This window comes from Ailuropoda melanoleuca, chromosome 16, assembly GCF_002007445.2.
Source record: "Ailuropoda melanoleuca isolate Jingjing chromosome 16, ASM200744v2, whole genome shotgun sequence".
Taxonomy (NCBI): Eukaryota; Metazoa; Chordata; class Mammalia; order Carnivora; family Ursidae; genus Ailuropoda; species Ailuropoda melanoleuca.
The window spans coordinates 58,569,397-58,586,072 of record NC_048233.1 but is presented as its reverse complement, the minus strand read 5'-3'; the positions used below and the strand labels follow the sequence as shown (position 1 = coordinate 58,586,072).

General features: G+C 38.4%; 1 protein-coding gene across 1 annotated transcript in view; it reads left to right on the top strand.

The window, feature by feature from the left end:
* The window catches only part of LOC100468419 (leucine-rich repeat-containing G-protein coupled receptor 4), a 97,359-nt gene extending 85,377 nt beyond the window's left edge, over positions 1-11,982 (top strand). Inside the window, exons 11-18 of the mRNA XM_011226479.3 lie at positions 1,407-1,478; positions 2,571-2,636; positions 3,548-3,619; positions 5,295-5,366; positions 5,638-5,763; positions 6,599-6,714; positions 6,970-7,053; positions 9,835-11,982. Coding sequence (XP_011224781.3) covers positions 1,407-1,478; positions 2,571-2,636; positions 3,548-3,619; positions 5,295-5,366; positions 5,638-5,763; positions 6,599-6,714; positions 6,970-7,053; positions 9,835-11,111 — 1,885 coding nt within the window. The 3' untranslated portion in view covers positions 11,112-11,982. The remainder of the gene's footprint in view (positions 1-1,406; positions 1,479-2,570; positions 2,637-3,547; positions 3,620-5,294; positions 5,367-5,637; positions 5,764-6,598; positions 6,715-6,969; positions 7,054-9,834) is intronic.
* Positions 11,983-16,676: the final 4,694 nt, after the last annotated feature.

Genomic DNA, 16,676 nt, shown 5'->3' with positions numbered 1-16,676 from the left:
GCCGGTGCTTTTTGGTGATGATGCTGGGTTTGTGTTGATTCCCGTAATCTCTCTTTGTGAATAGCATGCATGGAGATGGGTGTGTATTGGGTTTGGGCTCAGTCAGCTCAGGTCGGGGATAGCCTGGTATATGGATATTAGATCGGAAAGGTTCACTGAAAATATAAGGCAGTAAGTAAATGCCAAATTCAAAGCAGTGCTTTAGGAATTCAGAAGTGGAGCAATAGAGGTAGAGTATCAGAGAAAGCTTTAGAGAGGAGGTGTCATGTTTTCAAAATTGAATATTGTCAGGTTTCCCACAGCTGGGGCTTTTATTTAGAAAGGCAGGATTCAGTAAAATAGGGCATACTGAAAATTTCCTCAGGGGTGGCAGACAGATGATCATATATAGTTAGAATTGCATGTGTTGAATGCGGTGTGATATGGAGAAATTTGGAAAATCACTTGGGTCACAATTTTAAAATGGCCACCATTGAGCATTGGACATTTGGGTATGGCAGATCTTCTCAGTGGATGGTCTGTGCATGGGGTACATATGGATCCAGGCTTTTGCTGAGCTGAACCCTCCAGAAGCCAGGAGGCGCCTGAGGTGGCTCTCCAGCCACAAGGAGCCTTACCAGAGTAGGTCACATAAATATTATGATTTTCACATGTGCCAAGATGTAAGGAAAAAGAGGTCAGGAAGCACTGGGCTCAGAAGTTTACACTTGAATTTTAAGGTCGTTCGGATGTCTCGAGTACATTACAGCAGGTGGTGTGAGGAGAGTAAGAGAGACTGGAGATGGGAAGAACCACAAGGAGGCCCTGGGAATAATCCCCTTGCTAAATGAACACCTTTAACCCCACTGGCCTTCCTCCAAGTGGGCTGCTATTCCTCCACCCCTCCCTGCATCATTTCATGCATGAGCTACATAATAGCAGTAAAAATGAACGGAGGGTCAGATGCTGGACACAGCACAAAGGAAGAAAGCACAGGAATTGGTATAGACTGCAGGCAGGATGGAGGGAGAGAGCATTTCACAATGGTGAGTTAGGTTAGCTAGGTTTGGGAGGCAGGGTGCTAAGTTGGCTTCCCACGTTTTGGGTATGAGGTGGTGTTGCAGGCAATGGTAGTCAGGCTGTGGCTGTGGGTTAGTATTTTTCTGTTGGTCCACAAGAGAAATCAGCCTCATTGTCTGCAAAATATTAACATCTCGTGTCACAAGCTTTTCTGCCTTGCTATGAAAATGAAATCCATAATGCTTACTCTAATTTCCCATATGCCTGACTTTAAGGAGTAAGCAGGCAGTGGGATACACAGACTTTAGTTCATACACAAATATCCGTTTCTTTTTCTATGTGAGAATAGCATTTTGTTTACCGTCTCAACTTGAACCATTTCTTAGATGAACAATGTTTTTCCACAGGACCTTGACAGGCACCAAGATAAGCAGCATATCCAGTAACTTGTGCCAAGAACAAAAGATGCTTAGGACTTTGTAAGTTGGGTCCTTCTTCCCTTCTCATACTTTTTCATATATTGAGTTTTATTTTCGATAAGCTATTTACATTAGCTGATTTTAGGGCAGAAATCTGTCTTATTTGTTCCCTTTATGGAAATGAGCAGGTGTTTTCATGACCCCAGGGTAGGTAACATTTATTTCAATTTGGTTTTAGGGTGATGTATATGTCACACATCTTGGGACTTTTTACTCTGAACAAAGTAAAACCAGACCAGGCTCTTCCTTGGTATTTTTCTTATCTGGACTTCCTTGTCCTTATTCTAGATGCCCAGGAGTGTCAGCTCTCCCCATCTTTCTCTTTCATCCATAACCTAAGCAGAGCCCAAATCTTTCTTGGGTCAGGAACCAGCTAAGCATGGAGCTTTCCAAAAACTTTAAACTATCCTGGAAATTAAAAGTAAATAAAGGATGTACAAATGTCACAAGAACAAACAAGTTACTAAGCTGTTAATAAGTATTCAGTGGAGAGAGATAGTAACAAAATAAGTGACTGATTGATGAAGCAAATCCTTAAAGGTTGTGGAGTATCAAGCCCAGTGATCACTATTGAGGAAACACTGCAGTTGGATTTACTGAGAGTTATTGAGTCCCTGTATTTGATTTAATATAATTTTTTTGAAAATGTGAGCTATGCATCCACCCCTCACAGCTTTATAATTAAATAACAACATAGAAATTGTTTAGAATATAAACAATATTATAAAAATATAAAAAACCACATCATCTACCACTCTGACATAATTTTATATATTTCCATATTTTTATATATTTAATTTTATATGTTAATGTTTTTAATAATTTTACTGAAAAATTGAAAAAAATTTTAAATGTTTTTAATACATTTTATATTGTCTATACTCAACATTATGTACTTGAAGTTTGCAAATCTTAAGCCTGTTTTATCACTGAGGTACTCTAGAAGCTTAAAAGTCTTAGAAAAAAATAGTTGCTTTTCTTCAGCTCTCTGCTACACATCTTAGTGCTGCTTCCAATACTTCTGAGTATAGCTCTTCTAACTTAGGGTTCTGATAACATAGAAATTAATTTGTTCATTTTTGTTGTTTTAAGGGACTTGTCTTACAACAATATAAAAGACCTTCCAAGCTTTAATGGTTGCCATGCTCTGGAAGAAATGTAAGTTGGTCTTTGACTTACTCTTTTTGCTATGGTTTATTATTGATTCATTGAACGTTTCCTATTTTAAATAATGGCTTTAATATTAAAAAATCAGAAATATTAAGGAAATAAGTGAGTATAATCAGGTGTTCCTGTGAATAAATGTCAGATTGCACTAGGTATGGTCATGCAACCAGCATTTCTTTGGTACTTATAAGGCATTCTGGGAGACAGTATAGGGGGAGGACTGTGTATACAAAAAACAAACAAACAGGGGCGCCTGGATGGCTCAGTCGTTAAGCGTCTGCCCTTCGGCTCAGCATGATCCCGGCGTTCTGGGATGGAGCCCCACATCAGGCTCCTCCACTGGGAGCCTGCTTCTTTCTCTCCCACTCCCCCTGCTTGTGTTCCCTATCTCGCTGGCTGTCTCTATCTCTGTCAGATAAATAAAATCTTTAAAAAACAAACAAACAAACAAACAAGACTGTTCCTGGCTATTGAGGGAAACCAAACATTGATACCTACCGTGTACCAATAAGCTCTGGTGGCTGCTAGTTGGGAGAAGGGAGAGGAAGGCGTTAATTCTCCTGTTCCTGATCCCCTTCTGCCTCTAGCCTTCTTCCTACAGTACTTGGTATAATTGTGTTGTCCTGGAACCTTTTTTTACCATGTTGTCTTCCTGCTCTTCTGAGTGGGGTTGCTAAGGAATTTAGATAGTATACGTTAATTCCCAGTATAAATTGGGATGAAATACCAATTAGTCTAACCCTTTGGTGTTATAGATGAGGAAATGGCAGTTCTCTTTTCTTTCAAAAAGATCACTCTGTGTTACTTATGAATGAGTATTTAAGCTTAGAAAAAATTGAAGAAATGTTATCTTTCAAAATCGAAAATAATTTTTTTCTTTCATTCTTTTTTTTTTTTTTTAGTTCTTTGCAACGTAATCAGATCCACCAAATAAAAGAAGGCACTTTTCAAGGCCTGATATCTCTGAGGATTCTGTAAGTTTCTCTCTGATTATTAGAAACAAATACAGAGTTTGTCCAGTTATAAATTAATATATCATTACAATTTCTGTGATAGATATACTTAAAGAAACAATTTATTATATATAAATATTGTTAAATTTTACCACATGGTACTTTATCAATAATCTACTTTCAGTATTTTTTTTAACCTTAGCTTTTTATTTAGTAAACTTAGCTGATTTATTATATCGTACGTTGATAAGTGGAAAGGCATAATGTGGATAACCTGAGAGATGGAGCTTGTTTGATTTCGCATCATACTGGTGAGGTTTGCCAATCTGTTAGGGCAGGGCTGGCAAACTATAGCCTGTGGGCCAGGTCGAGCCTTTCTCCAATTGTTATAAATTAGGTTTTAATGGAAGACAGCCATGCCCTTTTGTGTAAGTGTTGTCTAAAGCTTCTTTCACTGTACTATGGCAGAGTTGAGTAGTTGGGAGTAGAGACCATATGACCTAGAGGTGAAAATATTTACTATGTGGCCGTCGACAGAAAAAATGTGCCAACCCTTGCCTGGGGTATGTATCGTCACAAATATAGCCAATATGCAGCAGAAGCAGTCATTGGAAAACATGTATTTGTATTTGAATGTGTATTTGTGCCAAATATTCTCTTAAGCACTTGGGGATCGAGAGGTGGCTACGACAAGCCTTGTCCCCACCTTTACAGAACTTTAGTGCAGAAAACACAATACGCTAAAACACATTTTTAAAATATAGAGCAAATTTGAAAAATTGAAGGTGAAGTGAAATTACATGTATTGAATCCTGTCTTCCAGTAGATCCCCAGTAAGAAACTGAAAATACTTTCTACTAGAAAATATTTTATTGGAGGTTGGGATCTTTCCTCGTGCCTGACCGGCTTACTGCGTGTGGATCTGGGCAGTAGCGAGGAGGGGGACTGGCTCCTAGCTGCCATCACTTCTAGAGCACTGATAAGTGACAACAATGAAAAGCTGGCCTTTTTATGATTTGGAACTAAGTTTGTCCGGTTGTCCTGTGATCCGGGAGATGCGTAATGGAGTGAATTTATCGAGCCTTTAAATTTCCATTAACGCTCAGTTTAAGTGTGGTTGCAGATTATTTCTCTGTTTTTATTAATTCTGCAATATCAGAGTTTCTCAGGGTGTGTTTCTGAATATAGTACAGCTCTGGTGTTGATATGATTTTTATTTCCTGCTCGGGTAAAGAATGATATCTGAAGCCCTTCTGGAATGCTCTTGTTTACATATTGATTATTTGTCTTCCCTGGGGCCTTATCACTGACCTTTGAGAAGGCAAATAGTACGAAACCTGTTTTTATTTTCAGCTTTGTCAGGAGCTGAGTTTTTCCTCGCCTACTTAATAGTACCAAAGGTTATATCATATTGTTTATATTTTTGAACTGGTACCAGAATGATAAGGTGGAGAAAATTCACCACTGTTTTGAAACAGATGCCAACTAGAATTACTGCTCTAGGGAACCCATTCCAAGAAATAGATTTTTGTGAAGGGGAGGGATTCAACATAAATTTGAAGTTGTTGGACAAGATTAATAAGATTTGTTATCTTATCAGGGATACTGTGACTACCTCAGATTCCACACTGTGGTCGAAGTAACTGCAATTTGAGGTTTATTTGAAACGATTAACATGCTGCTCCTGTAATTGCAGAGATCTGAGTAGAAACCTGATTCATGAAATTCACAACAGAGCTTTTGCCAAGCTTGGGTCGATAACTAACCTGTAAGTTGATGATTTTATGCAGGCATATCATGAAAGAAATGAATAGTCTACAGAAACTTGTGTTTTAGCGTTGTCCTATGGAAATATTTTTCTGTTCAGTCACTCCCTTGGGTAATGCCTTCTTAGGTGGCAGGATGAATGCCAGATCTGTTGTTCTAGCACACCGGAACTTCCTTGTAGAGCTTTAATATTTAGGATGTTTACACATGTACGGATGTTTTTGTGTAACTTGCATCCTAGGAGTTAATTTGGAGTCTCATTCACATTTCAGAGATATAAGTTTCAATGAATTAACTTCATTTCCTACGGAAGGCCTGAATGGGCTAAATCAACTGAAACTTGTTGGCAACTTCAAGCTAAAAGAAGCCTTAGCAGCAAAAGATTTTGTTAATCTCAGGTGTGTTTTTGCATATTTTTCTTTTTTGTTCAATTTATGGTGGGCCCCTAAATTATAGAGTATGCTAGTTTTTTGCTGTGGTTCTCAGATTTTCTGGGAGGCTATAATTTAAGAGTATTTTCTACCCCAGTTCTCACAAATTTGGTAAAAAAATAGAACATGAGCATTATTCCGTAGTTTTTGAGAACATGAATTGGAGCCCTTGAGACTGTCAGGGAGATAACGTAGCCGTTCATCAGACTGGTTTTTTATATAGCAGATTTGTTGTTAACAATGTGGCAGGAACCCCATAACTGTGAACCTACAGAAAATTGACACAATGCTCTAATACTTCATAAAGACATTTGATACAGTAGACATGGGGCTTGGGGATAGTACAGTGGGAGAAGAGAATAAATATGTTTACTATACTTATGCGAGCAAAGCACGTTCATTTAGTGGTATAAAGTCACAAAGGATCTGGGACATTGCTGTTAAATGAAACTACCAGTATCAAATGATAACTCAGGCATGGATAATTCATGTATAAAAGGGGTCTGATAAGATTTCATTTTAAATTGCCATATTACTGATGAATTTTAAATAGGGTTTGTTCTAAATTCAGTTTTTAAAAGCATATCTTCTATGAAAAGAGAAAGTCATGATGTCATCTGATAGCAGAGTTCTTTTCACAGAGGAGGAAACTGAGGCCCAGACTGGCTAATGACCAGCTTTTAAAGCATGCGACAGTCAGGTCTTTCTGACTCCTGGGCTCTTAAAGATTGAAGTACTTTTTACAAAACAAAAGCATGTCTGTGACGTTGTTATTCAGTGTAGATTTTACCATTTTTTCCAGGTCTTTATCAGTACCATATGCTTATCAGTGCTGTGCATTTTGGGGTTGTGACTCGTATGCACATTCAAACACAGAAGATACCAGCCTCCAAGACCACAGTGTGGCAAAGGATAAAGGCGAGTGCATGTACTTCTAAAAACAGAACGCTCTTTAGGGTATTAATTCAAGTCTGTCTCTTCTATTGTAATCATTTGTGAAGGTTAACTATGAAATATGTGAGAAAATTGCATTTACTGTGTTACTGGCATCTTTGTTATGAAGCCTCCTGCAAGCTGAACTTACATCATGTATAAGAGAGAAGATTGCAGAAAAGTATAGTTTTTTCAATTGCATAAAGCTTGAATTAAACACAGTTTATGTTATTTATTCAGGTCCCACTGATGCAGCAGGTGTCACGAGCAGTGCAGAAAATGAAGAACATAGTCAAATAATTATCCACTGTACACCCTCCACAGGTACAGCCAACACATTTTGCTGCAGTTTCTTGCTTTAAATGAACATCAGGCAAATATCTGAAACGTAGGGGGAAAGATGTGATTTTTTTTGGTAACAGGAGTAGGACTAGATGATGTCATAAGGCCTTCTGCCTCAAAGTGTGGTCTCTGTACCAGGAGCTTAGGCAACTCGTACAGAATCTCAGTCCCAGAATCATTGACTCAGAGTCCGGTGTTAACAAGCTCCCCAGAGGGTTATGCGCATTCAAAATTGAGAGGCAAAATTGAGCACTTCTTTAACTCTAGGACGAGTTCTAGAAGTAACGGATCTGCAAGGAATTTTAGTGTTACCCTTTTTTTTTTTTTTTAATGCAACCTTGCTTTTCCTTTTCTTTCCACTTTATTTCATGCAACTTTAGTAGACTTGGGAAAGTTACTAAAATGAGACCACATATTTAGTCATGATGTAATGTTGGATTAGGCCTCATCTATCAGGGAAGATGAATTTGGACTTTTACTGTGAAAGAAAAAATAAATAATTGGCTAACTTGTGTGCTATGAAGTAGATTTTTTTTAAAGATTTTATTTATTTATCAGAGAGCAAGTGAGTGAGAAAGCACGGACAGGGAGCAGCAGAGGGAGAGGGAGAAGCAGACTCCCTCCCAAGGAGGGAGCCTGATGTGAGGCTCGATCTCGGAACCCTGAGATCGTGACCTGAGCTGAAGGAGACGCTTAACTGACTGAGCCACTCAGTGCCCCCCCTTTTTAAACATTTTTTATTTATTCATTTGAGAGAGAGAGCACAAGCAAGGGGGAGGGCCAGAGGGAGGAGAAGCAGACTCTGCACGGAGCCCATCATGGGGCTCAATCCCAGGACCCTGGGATCATGACCAGAGCCAAAGGCAGATGCTTAACCAACTGAGCCACCCAGGCGCCCCAGATCGTGAGCTTTTTAAGGGGCTGTGTTTGTATTCTTTTAATACTTAGTACAGTGCCTATGTAGAGAATGAGCTTAAGGTGATCAGATGAGTGAATGGAATTGGCAAGAATCAATTCAGTTTAGGCAATGTATTTTGTCTAGTTTCTGAATTAATTGTTGGAAGCTAAGAGGGTGCAGCTTGCTCACTGGCCTTACTGGGGTCCTTGTGTTGGAGAAGGTACATAAGGAACGGACAACCCAGTGAGAAGGGAATAGCCTTATTAAAGGGGAGACTAGACCTGAACAGGCAGGGATTCCATGTCCTTCACACCGAATTTAAACCTTCGTCAGCCAGGAGGAACGTTAGTCTGAGCTCACCTCAGACTGCAGTATGTGGGCTGCAGTAGAGATGCACTGCGGGCCTGCCTCCCCACTCAGTTGTAGTAACACGTAGACGCCCATGTGCTCCCTCACATCGAAGCAGGAAGCAGGAAGTAGCGGAGAGTGGGATCCTTCTGTTAGAACTGGAGGAGGCAGCAGGTTTTCAAAGACAGAGACTAGGTGGGGCATGCTCTCCAGGCTTTTGATGGAAAGTACCTCCACCTACCAAACACTTCCAGAAGGGTGAACTGTTCTCTCAGGTCAGATGAACTACTACTCCCGCTTCCTTGAAAGGAGGATGAGTTTAGATACAGACATAACAGTGAACGCTTCCTCTTAACACTCCCTGAGGGGGGAATAAAAAATAGTTAATTACTTAATTAAAAATGTTTTTTAAAGTTTCTTGTGATATTTGGGATATACAAGATATAAATGTTGCAGAGACGGCTTGTTAGGTCTGTGAATGTCTCAGTGATTTAAAATGCTGTATGGGATGTATCAAACTTCATGACAGTTCAGAAGGATAAATCAGAACATGTGTTTTAGGCAACTGTAACACATAGTTTTCTTGTGCTCTATAAACAACATTTCGTTTTTCTTTACTAATTTTAAAATAAAATAGTTGTCGTTTGTGACATAACTAGCCTCTCAAAGCCCGTTAGTAGAACATACAATTTAGTTACTAAATTAGTTGTTGCTATCCTAGTGTAAGTTTCACAGGGTTTTATTGGATATAGCTTTGTATGTATTTAACATCCCTGTGGTTTTGCTCTCGCTTCACTGTCTTACTGAATAACCTTTGTCAGGTCAATCGAACACTTTGACATCTCAATTTCTCTGGATGAAAAGTGGGTATTTTTATACCTGTCTTAACCTGCTTTGTCAGGTTGCCCTTGAAAGCCATAAGAAATGTGGGGGGAAAAAATAGATGTATATGTACATACATGTACATATATAATTTTTAAAAGCTGTATTAGGACTAGGAAGGAGGAAGAAAGGGACCTCATTATTTATTGAAGTCCAGCTATGTACTTAGTAACCTGCTTAGGTACCTCGTGTATATAATTTTACTTAAGCTACAGCATGCTATGAAATAGGCATTGTTATCCACAGGTGAGAAAATGAAATTTATACAGGTTTAAGCTGCTTTCTCAAGGAAGAACAGCATATTACAAACCTTAAATTAAAACCCTAGTTTATCTGATTCCAAGCCTTCAGGATATATCAAGTACTTTTCATGTATGAGACACTGTACTATATCTATGCAATCACTGTATGGCTTTACCAATTATTTAATAAAAGAAATTAAAGTCAGCTATTTTTAAAATAGCCTTAGTCCATTGACTAAAAAAGCTAAGAAATAGTAATCTTTTCAATTTGGTTCAATTTTGGTATCAGATTTAATTATCCTAGATTAACCATCTTTAGTTTTTCTCTGAAGCCATAGCATACAGGAATATGGTGTTTTCTAAATTGTCTTTTATTTCTGTCTCTTGTTTTAGGTGCTTTTAAGCCCTGCGAATATCTACTGGGAAGTTGGATGATCCGTCTTACTGTGTGGTTCATTTTCTTGGTTGCGTTGTTTTTCAACCTGCTTGTCATTTTAACAACATTTGCATCTTGTTCATCACTGCCTTCCTCCAAATTGTTCATAGGCCTGATTTCTGTATCCAACTTATTCATGGGAGCTTATACCGGCATCTTAACTTTTCTGGATGCTGTGTCCTGGGGCAGATTTGCTGAATTTGGCATTTGGTGGGAGATTGGCAGTGGGTGCAGAATAGCTGGGTTTCTTGCTATTTTCTCCTCTGAAAGTGCCATATTTTTATTAATGTTGGCAGCTGTCGAAAGAAGCTTATCTGCAAAAGATATAATGAAAAATGGGAAAAGCAATCATCTCAAACAGTTCCGGATTGCTGCCCTTTTTGCTTTTCTGGGAGCGGCAGTGGCAGGCTGTTTTCCACTTTTCCATAGGGGGGAATATTCTGCATCACCCCTATGCTTGCCATTCCCCACAGGAGAAACGCCGTCGTTAGGATTTACTGTGACCTTAGTGCTATTAAACTCATTAGCGTTTTTATTAATGGCCATTATCTACACCAAACTTTACTGCAACTTGGAAAAAGAGGACCTTTCAGAGAACTCACATTCTAGCATGATTAAGCATGTTGCGTGGCTCATCTTCACCAATTGCATCTTTTTCTGCCCCGTTGCATTTTTCTCATTTGCGCCATTGATCACTGCAATCTCCATCAGCCCTGAAATAATGAAGTCTGTTACTCTGATATTTTTCCCGTTGCCCGCTTGCCTGAATCCGGTCCTATATGTTTTCTTCAACCCAAAGTTTAAAGAAGACTGGAAGTTACTGAAGCGACACATTACCAAGAAAAGCGGATCGGTTTCAGTTTCCATCAGTAGCCAAGCTGGCTGTGTGGAACAGGATTTCTACTATGACTGTGGCATGTACTCACATTTGCAGGGTAACCTGACTGTGTGTGACTGCTGTGAATCCTTTCTTTTGACAAAGCCAGTGTCATGCAAACACTTAATAAAATCACACAGCTGTCCTGCATTGGCAGTGGGTTCTTGCCAAAGACCAGACAGCTATTGGTCCGACTGTGGCACACAATCGGCCCACTCTGATTATGCAGATGAAGAAGATTCCTTTGTCTCCGACAGTTCTGACCAGGTGCAGGCCTGTGGACGAGCCTGCTTCTATCAGAGTCGAGGATTCCCTTTGGTGCGCTATGCTTACAATCTACCAAGAGTTAAAGACTGAATTGATGTGTTTGTAACTGTTTCCCCTATCAACCAAAATCATAGCATTTATAGACTGAACCCTAGTCTGATCTTTCATCTGGGAAGCACTTCTGTGATCACTGCCTGGTGTGTCACTTAGGAGGAGGAGGAGGTGGCAGTTTATTTCTCAAACCAGACATTTTCAGAGAACAAGTGCCTAAACTGTCAATCAATGAAAAATGCAATGTCCAAGCAATGTGTGGTCTATTTGGAACAAATTTATAACTTGAAAAAGATTTTATGTATATCATAGCAATATAACGTTAGGTTTTCCTGATCCGTAAGAAGCAAATTTATACCTGTTTCTACATTAAGCACAAGATGAAGAACAGCTGTTAATATTTTTTTAAGAATATTTTAAAATGTGATTTTATGTAACGAAGAAAAAGTCTTGCTAATTTTACCTAATGTTGCATCATTAATCTCAGGACAAACTTACTGCAGGGCCAAAAAAGGGATTGCCTCCCAGGTAGAACTGTGAGAGTAGAAGGGTAGGCATCATCACCCTATTGCATTTTCGGGTCCCATCTTTGACATAATAGAATCATATATTTTGTTTAAGTGACTTATAAATCTAAAACCTGAAGATGTTTTTAAAACAATATTAACAACTGTTAGATTTTAAAAGAATAGCTGAACGTTTGTTTTCAGACATGACGCATCTCTTCGGTGCGATCACAGTGATTTTTTCCTCAATGTCTTGTGACCACACTAGGAAAAAAGTAAAGGACTAATCGTTGTGTGGGTTTGGTAGATTTGGATAAACTACTAACTAATATGGAATTTTAACAGCATCTGAGGGATTTGATGGCTCCGGGGAATATTCCCATTAATAAACAGTTCTTAATATCGTTGGCTGTACCAACATTTTTCAGTTTTGTTTGTATGCTGTTTACGTATACTTTGAATTATGCAGAAGATAAACAGTGGTAAATTGTTGTGTCAAGTTGGAAGAAATTGGGAGTAATTATTGACACAAAGCACTTATAATGGTTTCTTAGTGAGCCGGATTCTCCTGAAACTGTGCTCTCGTATCGTAGCTTTCATACATTTCCCCCTTACTGTGATTTAAATACAAAAGAGCCTATGCAAGAGTTCAGATATTATGCTCTTGTAAGACAAAACAAATGTATCGTTAGAGAAAAGAAAAAGGAATAAAGCTTAGGCCTATGTCTTTAGCAATTAAAAATTTTACTTGATTCTTATCTATGGACTTTTGACATGTCACTATGTCGAGTCTTAAAGTTATAAATGTTCAGTATGTTTTTTTAACAATATGCTAAATCAATAGCAAACCCACTGCCATATTAGTTATTCAGGATATACTAAAAAACATTAAGCTAGATTGCAGTTTAATAATTAAACTGTATATACTGTGCATATAATGAATTTTTATCTTATGTAAATTATTTTTAGAACACAAGTTGGGAAATGTGGCTTCTGTTCATTTCGTTTAATTAAAGCTACCTCCTAAACTATAGTGGCTGCCAGTAGCAGAATGTTAAATTGTGGTTTATATAATTTTTTGCATTGTAAATAGTCTTGGTTGTACATTGTCAGTGTAATAAAGACAGAATCTTTGTATATCAAAATCATGTAGTTTGTATAAAATGCGGGAGGGATTTATTTTCAGTGTGTTGTAATTTTGTAAGGCCAACTATTCACAAGTTTTTAAAGTTGCTATCATGTTTGTATATTTACACATCTGATAAATATTAAATCATAACTTGGTAAAAAAATTGTAGCTAAAGGTTTTTTTCCCTCCAAAATACAAGTCACTGAAAACTTTGCATTCATTTAAAGTATAGAATAGCAGATATCTAAAATATGTGGTAAATCGTGCTATATGTCTAGTGAGAAATACACTATTGTACACAGTGTTTTGAATTATTAAAGTTCTAGAAATCTAGCAATCTATTTTGCCTTAATTTGTAACTAGGTATGTTAATGAATTTGTTTAATGTTAAAGTAAGCAAATGAAACTATTTTTTAAGTGAAGAATATTGGAAGAAATGTTCGAAGAACACTTTGCTGATTTTTAGAAGTTAAGATTTTATTTTTTTTTCATTTCTCAATTTTATATAAGATTTTATTCTATCTTAAGTCTGAACCATACTCATGGAAAACAAATTGTGAAATTTAAGAGAATACCATGAATTCGATCTTTATTTAAAAGCAAATGATTGGTGGGGGTGCCTGACTGGCTCAGTAGGTGGTGCGTGTGACTCTTGATCTCAGGGTCGTGAATTTGAGCCCTACATTGGGTGTAGAGATTACTTAGGAATAAAATCTTAAAAAAAAAAAAAACAACAACAAAGGAAAGAAAAGAAAAGAAAAAACAAAGCAAATGATTGGGGTGCCTGGCTGGCTTAGTCAGTGGAGCATGAGACTTCTGATCTCGGGGTTGTAAGTTCCAACCCCACGTTTAATGTAAAGATAGCTTAAATAAATAAAAGCAAATGACTTAAAATCCTGCATGATACCAAATGTAGTCAAATTGCCCAAATGCTTAGATATAAATATTCACAGTCATGAAGCCCTCATTTTACAGACGAGAAAATAGAGGGCTTGATGAAATTTAAGTGACTACCTAAGCCACATACAACAAATTAGAAACCAAACCAGCACCCAGTTTCTCTTAATCTGAGACATAGTTTTTTTGTTTTGTTCATTTGTTTTAAACTTATATTTAAACTTATGTCTGGAATTCCCATAACAAAAAGTAGAATTGTATAATTACTCCTCCCATCCCTTCAGCCTTCAGCCCAGGTACTCATCACCCAAATGTGGCAGTTATCAACAGCACATGGTAAATTTTGTTTCAACTTCACCCCATTCACCCATTCACTACCTCCCTCTAATCCATCTGCCCCTTGGATTAGTATTATTTATTTAAGATTTATTTATTTATTTTAGAGAGAGACAGTTTTTAAGCAGACTTCATGCTGAGCGTGAAGCCCAAAGTAGGCGAGATCCCATGACTTTGACACCATGACCTGAGCCAAAACCAAGAGTTGACTCTGGACCAATTGTGCCACCCAGGGACATCTGCTCCTTGTATTATTTTGAAATGAATCTAAGACGTTATCTGTAAATATTTCAATAAGTCCAGGGATAAATTTTTTTTTAAAGATTTTATTTATTTATTTGACAGAGATAGAGATAGCCAGCGAGAGAGGGAACACAAGCAGAGGAGTGGGAGAGGAAGAAGCAGGCTCATAGCGGAGGAGCCTGATGTGGGGCTCGATCCTATAACGCCGGGATCATGCCCTGAGCTGAAGGCAGATGCCTAACTGCTGTGCCACCCAGGCGCCCCCAGGGATAAATTTTTAAAAGTTGCCTAATATATTGCTACAAGGCTAACTGGTAATGGTGTTATTTTTTAACAAAGTCAGACAGGGATTTTTAAGCCAAAGTTACTCTTGTAACAAGGTTACAAGCCAGCAAAAAATGAAATTTATCTCAAATATATACCATGAAAGTGAAAATAAATGAGTAGTAAGAAGTTACTAAGTTAATACCCAAAAACTTAAGGGGAGAGGTCTTCTTTCGAGCTTATTGATACATTTATATATAATTCTACGGAACTTGAGGGGTGTCTGGGTGGCTCAGTTGGTTAAGTGCCTGCCTTCGGCTCAGGTCATGATCTCAGGGTCCTGGGATGGAGCCCTGAGGTCTGGCTCCCTGTTCAGTGGGGAGTCTGCTTCTCCTTCTCTTTCTCCCCCTCGGCACCCCTGCCCTTTCTCTCTTCCTCTCTCAAAAAAAAAAAAAAAAAAAAAATCTTAAAAAAATTCTACCAAACTTGATTATGGCTTCTCAGTCTCAGCAATGACAAGACACTAAGAAAGGAGACCACAGGACTCAATTATGTTCACGTACCAGCACCCATGCCATGAATCTCTTTGCTTCATTATTTCCAGTGTTGCTACAGCATAATACAGTAGTTGGTCATTATTGTCAGGATTCTGAGGCCATCAAGGAAAGGACATAATTTGTTTCATGAAACATTTTGAGGAGGCAGAGAAGTATATGACATTTTAGCTTCCTATACCAAGAGGTTAAAGTGGGAAAGTTTGGGAATTTAAATGACACATTTATCATTTACCATTTTCTCTGTCAGGTCCTATGCCAGAAACTTTATTATATGACTGGGAGGTAGGTCATTTCCCTATGTAACAAAGGAGTAAGTTAAGACTTAACAAGCCAAACAGCTTGATTAAGGAAACCAAGTGAGTACGAAAAAAAGTCACTGATTTAAATCCAGGTCCCTTTTTTACTAAGACTTGTGCTTTTTCCTACTTTGCTTCAGGAATGTCAGATTATGTCTGTTGGGAATAGCTTAAATTTACCTCCTATGAAGCCCTGAAGTGGCCCTAGGTCTTTTGATGCTGTTACTGATTCTAGGGAGGTTCTCATAAATGGTTTTAACCCCATATGCCAAAATTGAATAATTGGGGTAGAGAATGTAAACCACTAAGCCAGTTTTATTTCTTGATTAATTTTATTACTCAGTTAAATTGATCCAATTTTCTTCCATTTTCATTTTGTTTTTACTGAAAATTTTAACAAAATTAACAAAAATTAGCATTGCATTAAAACAGTTTTAACCATGTCATATTTTATTCATTATACCCACTGCCTTCTGAATTGCCCTTGGTTGCCATTATTTCTACCATATCTAATTCTCCTGTGTCAACTTTTGCACATCTAAATTTTATCAAGGATTTTCTATCACTCTGGTCAATAACAAATTTTGTGTGCTATTTTGGCCTTTGTCGGTTTTCACTCTGATATTTCGACTAGTAATATGCGTTATGAACTGGACAAAAACCCTATTTATTTACAAGTGTACACAGTTTTGTCAGCAGGAATGAAGCATCCAGCTTTATTATCACCTCTTCCTTGCTACCTTCATCCCTATTTCCAATCCCTGAGAGGACAGGGCTCCTTCCGTGGTCCCACAAAAATTTTTTATTATGAATAAAATGCATATCACAGAATATTTTAATGGTATGATGCTACACCACAAAAGAATGAGGAACGTGTGACGGTAGGGCTTTTACTCCTCTATCTCTAGTGCTTAGCACAGGTCCTAGTAAACTGGAGGCTCAAAAAGACCTCAAAATTTACACGCATAGACAAACTAGTTACCTTAAAATGCCAGGCAAACAAGGTGCTACCAAACAACGGAAGATTGTCCCCAAAGTGCATTCTTGGATACACTTGGAAACTTGGACAAAGTTCGCGCTCCTCTCCCCATAAAATACGGCTGTGAGCTGAGAGAAATCACGACTGATCCTTATAACCCTGACCCGGTAAGGATACACTGGTAGTTTTGGCTTCCGCCTCTTGCTCTGCCTTGCTCAGTGACAGCACACTTTTAGCACCCGAGACCTGCTGCGCCACAGCAGACAAGGGACGCGTGCCCTCGGAGCTGTCAGCCGGGAGCAGAGCTCGCGGGTGAGCGGAGACGCTTAGTTACGGTCTCTGGAGGCAGCCGCCGGCGTTGCTGGGAGCGGGGAGGGCGGGCCGAGAGAGGCAGGCC